Source organism: Scophthalmus maximus, chromosome 11, assembly GCF_022379125.1.
Source record: "Scophthalmus maximus strain ysfricsl-2021 chromosome 11, ASM2237912v1, whole genome shotgun sequence".
Lineage (NCBI taxonomy): Eukaryota > Metazoa > Chordata > Actinopteri > Pleuronectiformes > Scophthalmidae > Scophthalmus > Scophthalmus maximus.
In genome coordinates this window covers 8,588,693-8,602,400 of record NC_061525.1, presented here as the reverse complement: position 1 = coordinate 8,602,400, position 13,708 = coordinate 8,588,693, and the positions used below count along the sequence as shown (strand labels likewise).

At 42.6% G+C, this 13,708-nt stretch overlaps 1 protein-coding gene across 10 annotated transcripts in view; it reads right to left on the bottom strand.

The window, feature by feature from the left end:
* The window catches only part of synrg (synergin, gamma), a 32,402-nt gene extending 19,563 nt beyond the window's left edge, over positions 1-12,839 (bottom strand). The window contains exons 1-14 of one of the 10 annotated variants that reach the window (XM_047335543.1): positions 12,664-12,839; positions 12,461-12,494; positions 11,964-12,095; positions 7,884-7,924; positions 6,994-7,130; positions 6,544-6,674; positions 5,775-5,880; positions 5,557-5,668; positions 4,365-4,775; positions 2,851-3,129; positions 1,504-1,581; positions 1,217-1,413; positions 366-611; positions 123-277 (exon numbers count right to left, since the gene is read on the bottom strand). In XM_047335543.1, coding sequence (XP_047191499.1) covers positions 123-277; positions 366-611; positions 1,217-1,413; positions 1,504-1,581; positions 2,851-3,129; positions 4,365-4,775; positions 5,557-5,668; positions 5,775-5,880; positions 6,544-6,674; positions 6,994-7,130; positions 7,884-7,924; positions 11,964-11,998 — 1,928 coding nt within the window. In that variant the 5' untranslated portion in view covers positions 11,999-12,095; positions 12,461-12,494; positions 12,664-12,839. The remainder of the gene's footprint in view (positions 1-122; positions 278-365; positions 612-1,216; positions 1,414-1,503; positions 1,582-2,850; positions 3,130-4,364; positions 4,776-5,556; positions 5,669-5,774; positions 5,881-6,543; positions 6,675-6,993; positions 7,131-7,883; positions 7,925-11,963; positions 12,096-12,460; positions 12,495-12,663) is intronic. The other 9 variants (XM_047335538.1, XM_047335539.1, XM_047335541.1 and 6 more) reach the window with 9 other exon arrangements.
* Between the last annotated feature and the right edge of the window lie 869 nt (positions 12,840-13,708).

Here is a 13,708-nt window from a genome sequence, read left to right as displayed (position 1 = left end):
GTCAGAGATGATGAGGGACACCGATATATACTTTTTGTAATGCTGACTCCACATTTGGTGGATGTCAACTAAAATACTGGTATAGGCGTTCTCAGTGTCTCCATAGCATTAGCACACTGTACCTGTTTTGGTGTTGCTGTGCTGTGGTGGTGGGGAAACTTCCTCCTGACTCCCCCTGGAACTCAGTAAAGGGCGGATCTTTTGCTCCTGCCTTTGGAGCCTCCTGGAAGTCCTGGAAGTCGTCGTCATCTACTTTGGTCGCCTGCATCAACAACAGCTAATAAGATGTGAGTTTATAACCAATTACAGTCATCGCTGCACGAAACAAGTGTCCAGGAAAAGACTGGATCAAAAGCCTGTGTTACCTGTGCAGGAGGAAAGTTGGCGATGAAGTTAGTGTTTGTGGGCGGTTGAGCTGGTGCTGCAGGTGTCATGGCCATTACTGCTGGTGTTGGTGAGGGCATAGCCATGGAGACTGGGGGCTGGGTTATCATGGGCTGCTGGTGCTGGGGCATGACAGGGGCCATGGCCATAGCCAGGGCCGGCAGGTTGGGCACTGGTGGAGAAGGGAACTGACTGAGGATTTCCACATTCATCGCTGGGAGGCCGCTCTGAAACAAAGGAAAGGAGCGTAAGGGGTAAAAACAAGTGAGATTTCATGATTTTCAATGTCAACAAGAAATGAATGAAAAATAAAAGCCAACAATGAACCGATCCAACAAACAACTATTGTTGAGAAGCCAAAGCCTCATACCTCTTATTATGCTGTGACAGACTACCATTATTTTGAATCACATACATGCATAGGAATTATTAAACACAGTCAAGTTCCTTTGAAAGCACCCTGTTATGCTTGCATTTTAAGGACTCTAGAAGATTTACATCAACAAAGGTGGTTTTTTATTCCTTGTATGGAAGCGGTAGTATGCAGTGATTTTGTGAGCTTCCTGCAGATTTGGATCCTCCCCAGGGGTGGTGGTGACAGGCCCGGGCTGAGAATGATAAGAAGCTTCCTGCCAAACTCGGCTGATGGGAACTCGTGTATTTGGCTTACAACGCTTCACAGGCCCTGGGCTGATTTACACCGCCACTTCTTTCTGCCTCTGTCTAGCTAAGCCTGTCTAATTTTACTGTGGAGTTTGCGGCACGGCTCTGTGGAAGCCATGGGGAACGATAAGTGAAGTCAGTTAAAGTGGATAATTTATTTTGACTTTACCTGCGCCACACCAATTAGTGCAAGAACAGTATAGAGCTCCTCCTTGGTCAGCATGCCAGGTGTTGTGCGGTTGGCGGACGCCCAGATTTGTCCCAGTGCTTCCCTGGGGAGACCTGATGACATTAATATTGGGTAGAGCTTGGCTGTGTCTATCCCTGCTGGGGTCATGGTGAATTCAAGAACCTTCTTGAACATTTCTAAGGAGAGAAAATCAGAGAGGAAAACATTCATGAAAGCTAGAAACATAAAGGTAAACTTAATTGGACATTTTCATGTGTAAATATTACCTGGGACGAGGCTGTCATTGTACGCCCAGGCTGGCAGCATGGGCTGGATGTGCTCTTGTTGTGGGTACACACCAACACCTGCTCTCAGAGGCAGGCAGACACACACAAACACACACACACACACACACACACACACACACACACACACACACACACACACACACACACACACACACACACACACACACACACACACACACACACACACACACACACACACACACACACACACACACACACACACACACACACACACACACACACACAGTTGCTGTAGTGAAAGCCTTGTCCAGGCATATGATTTTCCAAGCCTCTTGGCAGCTGAGCCCCTGCTTTGTATCAAACTTCATGAAATCATCCACCTGCGGTCTGGAAGGCAGGGGTGCAGATGTAACGCTCCCCTGCACATCTTGCCACATCAGACATCTATAAATCAGTCTGTGAGCTATTTCCAGATTCAAGGAAAGATGAGATAGGAAACTACCTGGTCAAGAAAAAACATCTAAAATCTAATTGAACTGCTCACATTGAACTAAATGAACTTTTTGAAATCTGCAAATAGGTTTGTTTTGAGCAGTCACTGAGACACTGTTTACTCAGGCAGCCAATTTGCCAAACATAATACTCCCATCAGTCTTGGCCAGTTAAATGAATCTAATTACAAATCTCCCTGGTATTCATGATGAGCCTCTATATTTCCCTTGATGACAGGGAGGACACGGACACAGACAAACACATTTCAGCACAAAGGAGTAGCATGCACAATCGGCCTTATGTTTGGGTCCCAGCGGCATCCGCCAATCCATGCGTATCCCTGTTAAACCAAAGCAGTCAGCATGCACCAGAGGTTTGTTCTCTGAGCGGGTGGTGCACAGCGAGAGAACAGACAGCAGCAGGTATTACCCCAGGACCTCGACGGACAAAGTCCATTTCCATGGTGTGTGCAGAAAGCGGCAACATAAGAAGGCCCCTCTAACAAGATTAGGCCGGAAAGTAAATGAGGAAATAAAGCAGGCAGAAATGAGAGCAGAGACCTAGAGATGATGTGAAGACACCAGGGAGAGAGACTGCCACTCCATAATAATTTCAGAGGAAATGTCAAAGTGATTTCATTTGGCACACGGGCTAGAACAGCCTGATGCCCAGTCCAGAATCTGTCACAAACCAGTTACGACCCATAGAGCTGGAAAAAAGATTAAGTTGCAGCAAAAGGTACAGACTTATTTTGGCAGTTAGAAAAAGTGAAAATATTTCCCCAGGACAGAATTTGATTGTGTATTAATGCTGCAACAAAGCAACGGAGAGAAGAAGCAGCAGGAGCTATGAAGTCTAACAAACTTCTCTCACCACTTTCACTACTGGTTTTGGAGGACGAATCAGCAGCTGATGGGGGAACGCTGGGTGCCGACACTGGTGCCTCATGTAGCTCTGTAGTGGCGAAGACAGAACCCAAGTCCTCTTGGGCCGCAGCCCAGTTCCTCGCTTTAGTGCTAGATTGAAACTGGGCTGAAACTTTAGCTCTAGGACCCATTTCAGCCAAACTCCGCCTGGATTTAAAGCTAACCTGGGCCGTCTTATCAGCAGTAAGATCGTATGAGGAATATAGCTTCTCTTCCAGGGATGGGCCTAGAGGGGTGAACGAGGAACAAGCTTCTTTATAACACAACCTGGTTATAACTGCAGTCAAAGATTCCTGTTTGTCAGAGGCTAAACTAACAATTTTAGCGCTGCAACAGTTGATCAATTAATCGATCAGTAATCAACTACTAAATTAATCGCCAACTATTTTGATAATAGTTTTTTTGAAAGAGTCAAAATTCCATATTTTCAGCTTCTTAAATGTGAATATTTTCTGGTTTCTTAACTCCTCTATGACAGTAAACTAAATATCTTTGGTGTGTGGACAAACACAACAACTAATCGATTAATCGAAAGAATGATGGCTGAATAAAGCTGAATTTTCAAAACCTTTAGCGGAACTACGTCACTATGTCTACCATGAGAAAACTCTACCTCATTGCCTCATAACTAATAACTAAGAAACTTCTACAGGTCTGTAGAGTCAAAACATAGGCCAGCATCACATCTTATTTATTGTTACTTGATGAGAAAAAAAACAACTTAGTTTTGCACCTCTGATGAAATTTCCAACAGGCTTAGTAAATATCCCCCTGTAATGTGTTTATATTTGGTTTAATGCCACACATCATTTCCTGCACTACATATATGTGGTCCTGTTGCATTCCTGCCTGCACATAATATATTAATCAAGTAGATTTGCCCAGGACTCCCTCAGGTCTCTCTTCTGCTCGATCAGAGTCAAGGAATACTGACAACATGTAATCTTCTTATTCCAGATGTTAAACAACTAGGTCTGAAATGTCTCCAAGGATTTGGGACGTCACTGGGCGAGCTGTTGCATTTCTCTGGACAGGAGGTGATTTCGCCGTCCTGTCATTCATAGTCGAGAGCCTGAGAGATGTCACAGAGCAGCTTCTCATCCCAGAGATAAGACGGCAGATGAAACATGAGAGTGAAATTCTTCTATCACTGCACAAACCATGAACTGATTCAGGAGTGTATTCAACTACTACTTGGTTAAAAACCGATGAAGAAACAGTCTAAGGATGAAGCTAAGCTTTTTATTTGTTCTGCATCATTGTTTAACTAATTTAAAGGGTCTGGTAGCTTTGAATGTTCAGATGATGAGGCCATATGCTGTGCTGGCGGCATGCTCTCGCCCATGCCATGCGGGTCAAACAAACAAAAAAACCCCCCTCCAAACTAATTTAAGTGGAAATGGTAGTATAAATGACTTATGGGGGATGGGAGGGGAGATGTGAAGAAACCAAAAGAGTTACCTTGAAATGTAGATTGGGAGCTGGTGTCGACAACAGAGTGTTGGGAGGCAGTGGGAATGGACACAGAGGCAGGGAGGGACTGAGGGAGGGATTGTGAGGAAGGGAACGGAGGTTGGATTTGGTCTTGAGAGGAGAGGTGGAAGTTGGAGGAAGGGAGAGTGTTTACAGGACCCTGAACAAAGTCGCTAAACTCATCATCATCCTCAGAGAAACCTTTCTTGGGGACAGGGGAAACAGGCTGGACGTGGGCCTGAGAGGAGAGGCCAAAGGCAGAGGGAGCGGAGGAGGAGGGCAGAGGGAAGGAGGCTGGGGCCTCTAGAGGCCCCTGAAAGTCACTAAAGTCGTCATTGTCCTCAGACAAAGCTGGGGGGAGGGAGTGAGTGGTGACAGACGGGTGTGATGGCGATGAGTCTGCAAAAATGAAGAAATAACGATAATGGCACAACACATGACACACACTACCATGGAGAATGAATTGAGGGCTGTACATTGCAAGAGTGAAGCAGCATTTTGTGAAAGAACAGAAACTGTGTGACTACGATTCCAAACAGACAGTGATTTACTAATATTAACCTTCAGTAAAAATATATTTAACTAAAGGTGATCATCAATTTTAAAACTGCATATCATCACCAGAATTAGTCTTAAGCAGTTTCCCAAACTATTGATTAGTGTATTTAAAAAGTTAAAAGTAAAAGTAAAAAGTTTCCTTGCTCTGAGCTCATAAACGTATGCAACTTGTGACGAGGAGCTGCTAGTTAACTATGCTTCTCGCATGAGGTTTCCAAAAAGGTTGGGGGCTTCCACTGTAAAACATTAATCTGCACTTCGTAAATGCGTGCCAACATTTTTTTCTGACAGCAAGGGAAATCTACAACTCTGAGACTATACAAATTTCAGGAAGTTAACACAGACTGAAGTCCAAAATCAGATGCTGTACTGAACACAGACCTAAAAACACTGAACTAAAAAGGTGATAATGACAATGACGGTGTACAGACTCGGACGGAAAATCCAGAATTCGGCTTGTCTGGCCTCCAGCTGGGTGATCATCATGCTGATCTGCCTCTAATCCAGTTATTATTCTTAGACAAAGGCATTTCAGCAGAGCAAAGGAGAGCAGATCTGCCAATGGGAGGCACAACAGGACAAATCCCAAGGATCACAACTAAAAGTGGTTGACTAAAGGTACCTGGCTTCTTTGACTGTGATGATGGAGTGGGGTGCATCTTCGCATCTCTGCTGAAGCCGTCCAGGTTCCCTTTGATAGCCTCCAAGGCATCGTCACGGCTCTTCTCCCCTGTCTAAGTACAGCGCAGCATAGTTTCAAGAGCCCGGAGGGCGAGAAAGGCGAGTGGAGGATGTGTCCGAAAAAATAGTAAGGTAATCATGCTGTGGTGAGAGACTCACCTTGGGTTTGACACTGCTGAGCAGCCTCAGCTTCTGTTTCTGCTCCTCAAATTGCCTTCTTTTCCTGTCTTCCTCCAGCATCTTCTGCTGCTGCTCTAGACGCTTTCTAAAAGGCAAGATGAGTAAACACATCACATGTGGAGACAAACAAATAATATTCTTGGAGGGGTTGGGAGAAGAGCAAAACATTAATGTATACATTAATTGGAATAAAGACAAAGTAATCTGTCTTTGTCAGGGTTGTTTTATAATTAGTAGTTACATTAAATCACTCAAGCCATTGTGTTTTATGAATAAACATAGGATGTAGAATCATATATATATATATATATATATATATATATATATATGTGTGTATATACTTTTCCCCCATGTTTTGGGGGGCAATTTTGTAGAGATATGTGACTGACAATGCAATACTGCAAATACATGGTTTAACAGATATTTCAAAAGCATATATGGCATAACACATAGACGTAATGATCAAGATGGATGGAAATGGAGAGAAATCAGGAAAAAAAGTTTCATCGATATTGATTGATACTGAAAGATGGACAAATAGTTAGTAATAAACCAAAGTATTGGATAATCTAAAATGATGAAGCAATTAGTACTTATCCCCTGGGACCAAGAACATCTGTAAAATGTACTGTACGTACAGAACAAGGCATTCAGTAAGGACTGAGATACTTTAATCTAGTCCAGATTGTTGGGTCTGACTGATATTGCCATCCCTAGACTCAGGCTTAAATCCAAAAAGAAAACTTACTGGTGCTCCTCAGCCATTTGTTTCTGCATGTCAGCAGTGTACTGGGGTCCAGCAGGTCTCATACCCATAAACTGTGGCTGACCCAAAAACTGCATCCCGGGGTTCTGCATCCCAATCGCCATCCCGCCCTGCTAGGACAAAAGACACATACACACAAAACAAGGCTCTGAAATCTCATTAGCATTCCTACTGTCACACTCCTTTCACTTTTAATAATCGCACCAAGGGAAGGCGAAGCAATTTGAAGCCTCATTAATGGTTGAAATATTTAAAACAGTTCATGACTTGATTAATTTGGACACGAGCAAAGTTAGGAGGCACTATGAAGGCCCCAACTTGAATGAAATCAGTTATTTCAATAAATAGGTGACTAGTAACGAGACAATGGATCATTTCCACCTCAAATAGTAACAGAAAAACACAGAATTGAGAAGGTAAAGAAAAACTCACCTGCATAGGCATGGCTCCTGGGGTCATCTGCCCCCCAAAGTTCATTCCCATCATGCCCTGCATGTTAGGCTGCATGACCGGAACGATAGGGAAGCCCTGCTGTTGTTGCTGCTGTTGCTGCTGCATGGGTACCAAGCCTGCAGAAACACACACACCAACACTGTTATGGCGTACTGCAGACACGGCAAAGAACAGCAATACTCAATTACTATTTAAAGGAAAACGGTATGCCCAATTTAAATTACACGGAGGAAAAGTGAATACAAAATGTTTGAAAGTTTGAAAAAAAAAAGGAAACCCCACCCGAGTATGGACATGATTCAGTATTTTTAAATCCATTTCTTGGACAGCTGGAAAGAGACAGGCTCAGCAACAAGCAACTGTTTTTCTGGTGACTACTGTGACAGCTTGAACAAAAACAAGAGGAGCGAGCGAGAGGAGAAAAAAAAGGGGGGGAGTGTTTGTTTTCATAGATTCTGTGTAAGCTGACACAGAGCTGAGCAGCCAGCTCCTACTGGAGCCTCCAGATGATTCACCATGTCAGGGCTCAACCAGGATGAGTAAATGGCTTATTTAGGAGGCTACAGTTGTACTAATTTGTCTGACTAAAATGACACTGCTAACGGGAGCATGTAATGATGCCTGAGACGCTTGTCCCAGTGTTGTGTGGATTGTTTATCAGGAGTGTTATAGCATCAACAGCCTAAATATGATGCAAATGCTCAGCTTAATGAGTATCCCTAACCCTCCAGTGACTGCAGCAATCCCATTTCAACTAAGAGGAGGTTACGTCTCCCTCCAAATGACTCAGTGTACTAGATGATCAATAAGTAAATGAATGAAACCTAAACATTTTTTGCACTGGTAATGTTAAATGTTGAATGACTCACCTTGTGGCGGTCCCAAGCCCCCTCCAACAGGATACATAAAACTGTAGGAGAAAAAAAAGGATAATAAACGTTATTATATTCATAAAAATAAATATAAACATAAGCCCCTCTGAGGCCTATGAGAATGCAAAGTTATGAGGCCATGGCTGCAACAGTAATGTATTTCTTCACAGCTACAGCAAGCGAAACTGTTGCGAATGATCAGTGTAAGAGGAGTATTGGAAATGAGTGAGATGATGACAGATATTTTTGAACCAATAAATGTTTAATGTAGGCATTTGTGCTATTCAGGTAAAACAATTTTCTGAGATGGTACTTTAAATGGATTAGGTGTGCCCATGTGTATTTAAGTGTGCATGCCTGTCTGTACTGAAGGGATATATTTGCAAAAAGTGACTTTGATTAATTTGAAAGTACTCAACAGAACAAAAAATAAAAAGCCTTGTGAGCTGTTGACAATAATAAAACTTCATTATTATACACGTGGCTGCTTGATAATGACTTTCAGATTTTTCAGTTTTTGAAATTTTCTTCATCATCTACTGCTCCATTAAGTCGGACCACATATGAATGCTGCACGAATCTCATCGTGTTGTTGCTGTCATTTAATCTCCAAACACCACATTATTAAAAATGTCTTTGAATAGAAGAATTTAATGAAATCTAACAGGAAACAAAACAGAAAAATGTATAAAAATACTGTAGATAAAGACAATATAATAGATAAAAGCGCAGCAGTTACATTTTGAGCTGCACAATGAGTTCTGCAACCTAACAATAGTTTAAGGCTCAGTCACGACAAGCAGATTCAAGGAGAATTTTCATATCCAGATTTTTTTTACATTGATACCAAAAAGAACTGGTGCAGTTCAGTTTCCGCAGGCGACTTGGACTCACTGGGTCTGTGCTGAGAAATGGGCCTTTAATCAGGAGCAGTCTAGACAAGTGGGCCAAGTCTCTCCCTCACCGGAGCCAACCCACACAGGCCTTCAGCTATTTGTCAAATAACTTATCACAACTCAGTTGTTCAGGCTGGAACTGACGATGCAGAAACAAACAAGAGCAATAATCTAACTGGGCCTTTGTTACCTGTGACTCATAGCTGCATTCGACCCTCACTAATCCAACAGGTGAGTGACATCATAAGCAAGGGACATTTTTGTACAAGTAATGAAACTGTACACTGGGGCTCCATATAACTATTACTTTCATTATCAATTTACCCTTTTGCTTTTTATTATTCTACAAACTGTGAAACATTATCTTTACAATTCCTCAGAGCTCAATGTGATGTCATAATAGTATTTGTTTTGTCTGACCAACAAAGATATTCAAATGACAAGAATATGTAATGGAGAGGGGCAGAAAATACACATTTGAGAAGCTGGTCCGGGTAAGTTTTTGCTTATAAATGATAGTGACCTAATAAATTCTCAAAATTGTTGTTGAGTTTTTTCTGAGAGTCAGCTTATCCTTTCAGCTCCATTTTAAATGTCTATTTAATAGGCAATAACTATTCAATAAACTTTACAGTTGCTATTATCAATATTCTCAGACTAACATCAGATCAAATGGACTATATGTAATGTAAAGAGGTCTCTTCCAATGATTTACCTACCAAGAATGTTACCAAAAATTCAGTTGTTATCAAGATTTTTATAATGTATTTCCTCTTATTGTTTAGATTTTCAATTTGAGCGACTGGAACCTGAGAATTTGTAGATTTGTTTTCACTTTCAAAATCAATCAATTATCAAAATATTTGACTGACTAACTGATTAATTGACACATTTTTTTCTAGCTCTAATTGAATGAGATGACATGAAAACCTTTACAGGGGCACGTCTCATGATTCAGACCACAATGTGTGTATTTGTTTTTCTCAGTCATGGTCAAAAGAAGCCGTAACAACAACACAAGAAAGAAGCTGAGGTCACGCTTCACAGCGTACTGATGAAGTACGTCTCGGTTCTTAATGGCGATGCTCGAATTGGACGGAATTCTCACATCTGCTCCCTGTAAGATTTGCAGCTTAAAAAGCTTTTACAGGAGCACAACGACAAAGCTGCCCGTCGTCCTGCAGCTGATATCAGGTCATGGCTGAGCAGATTAACCAAGAGGGGGATAAGCAGTGATAGCAGCTGTGGACGGCAGACAGGCCAGTGACTTGTAAAAAGACCTGTAGATCAGACAACAGCAATCGTCGAACCTTGGAGAGCTGGCAGACAGAAGGCAGGGTCAGGAGTTTCAGCCAGATTTATCATCACCAAGGACGGTAACAAAACAAATGTTTAAACTTTTGGTTTATTGTGAAACTGCTCCTTTAGCGGAACATACAGTAGATGTGACAAGTGCAAGTAGTAATCAAATCATAACGTCTGTAATGTCCATTCCTTTTTCATCACTTACGTGGACACTGGACAGAGACCCAGTTAAAGGCACTAGACCCGGAGGCCCCAAAGATGGAAAAGACAAACCAAGTCACATGTCACCTGACGGAAACTCCACTCTGGCTATCATAACTTACAACTCATTAATTAATCAAGCCCCCAGTCATCCAGAACGAACCGTGGAACGATCATATTCCCAGTTATAATTCCAATGGAAATGTCAGCAGTTACACAACAGACCCAGCAGAAAGACACTCTTGACTAATGGGACAAGACAATAGGACATCATGTGACATTCAGGAGGTCAGCTGTCTGGTGAATGGTGTAATCATATGGCCGGGTGAAGACAGAGAATTCTGCATGGAGCCATCATGACCACTCATTTTGATAACATGCATCTCGGTCGCGCTCTCAAGGAGAAGGCTCCAGCCACCACAAGTTTGACTTAACAACTAAGTTTCTTTAGGTTTCTTTATACGTTTTAATAACGCCGATACATTGAATACAAAGGTTGTTTCAGCTGTCAGGTAGCTTGTTGTAAGCTGCTGCACCACTGCTCCACCTCGTGGCGTTCCACCAAAACCATCAGAAACTTTCCTTCATCAGGTTCCGATCCAGTATAGCTGGAAAGATTACAAAAACATCAAACGCGATTTCGAAAGTGTTGCAGATAACAGACACACTTGGTCATATTTACTGAGCCGAGAGATCACAAGTCAACAACTGTCAGACATGAAGCAGTATGGTAAACACATGACTATAACTATCCATATAGCTCCTCTCATTACATCCGTTGTCCAGTTGCTTTTAAAAAGAAACAGCCCTCACTCATTCACACAGTGTGGAGGGCTTTGGTTTCACCTGGCAGATCAGTATCGCCCGGCTCGTCGGGACACCTGTAGCCGGAGCAACATCTATTATTCAAGCTGCTCCAGGTCAGCAGATGAAAAAATCATGAGGTCTGGCCATCCATCTGCAGACCACTGCTTTAATAACATGGAGTACATTTACCACATGGACATGTCACTTGAAGGATCTACCTATGTGCAGACAGGGAAGATGATGTAGTTTTCATAAAGGGACTGAAACCTGACAGGGGAAACTTAGAGAATCCTTTGCAACTGCTAAGTTAGAGGAGAAAATATCAACTGACACATCACCACATCGCATCTGTTCCACCTCCTGAGATACTGATCACCAAGCCTACGTGACACTGGACGGATTGTACAGTATCGTAGTGTCACGAGACGGACACGACATTAGCGATAGCTGTGGTCCACAGGCCCCTTCTGCGAAAAAAAAAGAGCTGTGCATTTTAATATCTGAAAAATAACGTCACGTTTTATCAGCGGCTCGCGCGAGCTCCGGGGCGAAGAGGCGGCCACGGGCGACGCGACGTGTTACAAGTGGTATGACAATATTATAAACACCGCGGCGCTACGGTCGCTCCAGCCCGACGGGGAGAGGCAGGACCGGCTAGCTAGCGTTAGCCGTGACACCTGACAACCAGCCATCTCATCTCAACACATCCAGCTTGGACAACAACACCACAACGCCCAGACACCGTTGCCCGCCTCTGAGCTCCCTCCCCGGGCGTTAGCCGTGATGATACGCGGCCGTCAGACGCGAGTGCTTCACGCACGCATGCTATCTTTCCGGACAGGGTTATATTTAGAAAAGGCTAAAATACCTGCCGCCGCCTCCAGATCCTGGCCGCAGCGCCATCTTGAAACCAGTAGTCACTGGTGGCAGGGTGACGTCAGCGGTGACGAGGGCGGCCGGTGGGAGCGTGAGGCCCGAGTTTGGTCTGTCAGGCTCACGGCTCTCAGGAAAACAGATCAGGCGCTGGATTTTACTTCACGTTTTACAGCATTATAACATATTCACATGATCTGGTAGAAAATTATAAAAAATAAATATGTATTTTTTTTTAAAAATTGTGATGATTCCTGAGATGATGTTATCAACCCCTGATATGTAATTGTGGCTGGATGTTTAACAGTTTAACCATAAAGATTATTATAAATAAATTTAAATTAAAACAAAACCCAAATGCAACCAAACATATAGAACTTGAAAATAATGTAGACAGTACACTTTCAACAGTTAACCTGTGATAATTGGTAGCCGCGCAAATGGAGTGTGAGTCTTGTAACACATAGGAAAAAAAGGGGAATATGTAATTACCTACTGTCCTTAATATCAGCAGGAAAGACAGATTCTGAAAAGCAAATATATAAGTTATATTTACAAAGGGCCGGGTCAATGATGGAATATACTGTAGCTTAGTCCTAAAGACCTCAGAAGGGGGCGGTAATGCGCCAGTAAGTTGTTTGCCAACCACGGGAAAGCGTCAAGAGAAGAAGAAAAGTAACGTGATAGCGGCTTACCGCTGCAGTGCGTCGGTTTCTGGCAACTGTATAAGTAGAAGAGATTAGTATTAGTCCCTGTCTGTCTCCGTATAGAGTCCGGAGTCTGTCTTCATGAGGACGGTTTCCAAACAACCAGGGATCTCATCTCATCTCATGAATGCAGGGACAAAGCCAACCGCCCGGTGCGGGGGTAAGTGTGACACCGGTCTGGAGGTTTTGTGTTTACTTCCTTGTCAGAGATCCTGTATTGATTTGATCGGGAAGAGGCTCACTCCACACGAATTTGAGACACGGAAAAGTGGTATTGCTTGTTGATCTCTGGATTTTTGGTGAATATCTTAACTGAAAAAAAAAAAGTGTTGGTTTTGGGTGTGAATTGTAGTCATTCACTATTAATGCAATGTTAATAACCAGTGTGATAGTCTTAAACTGTAACACAACCGTTGTCCTGCTCTTCTTCTTCTGTCTTGCCCATTTCTCCCTCTTTCAACCCAACTGGGTAACGCAGATAGTCGTTCACCCTGATTCTGGTTCTGCTAGATGTTTCTTCCTGTTTTTTTGTTTTTTTCTCTCCCCTGTTGCCATTAGCTTGCTCATTTACGAAACTATTGGGTTCCTCTTTCTAATATTGTAAAGTGCATTTAGGTAATACATGATTTGGTGTCGTGCTATAAAAATAAAAAATGTAATTATTTGAATGAGAGCTTGTATATATGATTCTTCTTCCTGATTATAGTTGTATCTATTTGTGTTGCTATTGTGATGTTGTGATTTTGTGTGTGGAGCTGTGGAGACAAGATAAGAGTAGCAGGCCTCCCCTGGCCGCCAGCCCATGGCTCATTACTGTCTTACATCTACAGACAGGAAAGTCCTTGAACTTGTACTTAACCACTGTTACATGTGGAAAAACTGATAAGTTCAAACATGACATGTGATGTAGGAAATGTTACTGCAGCACACAAAAAAGTATGATAGCATGACTGACATAATAGCTTAAATTTTTAGTTAATGTAATGACTGGTTTTAATATAAACGCCGGTGTTGAATTATTAAAGGACAATAA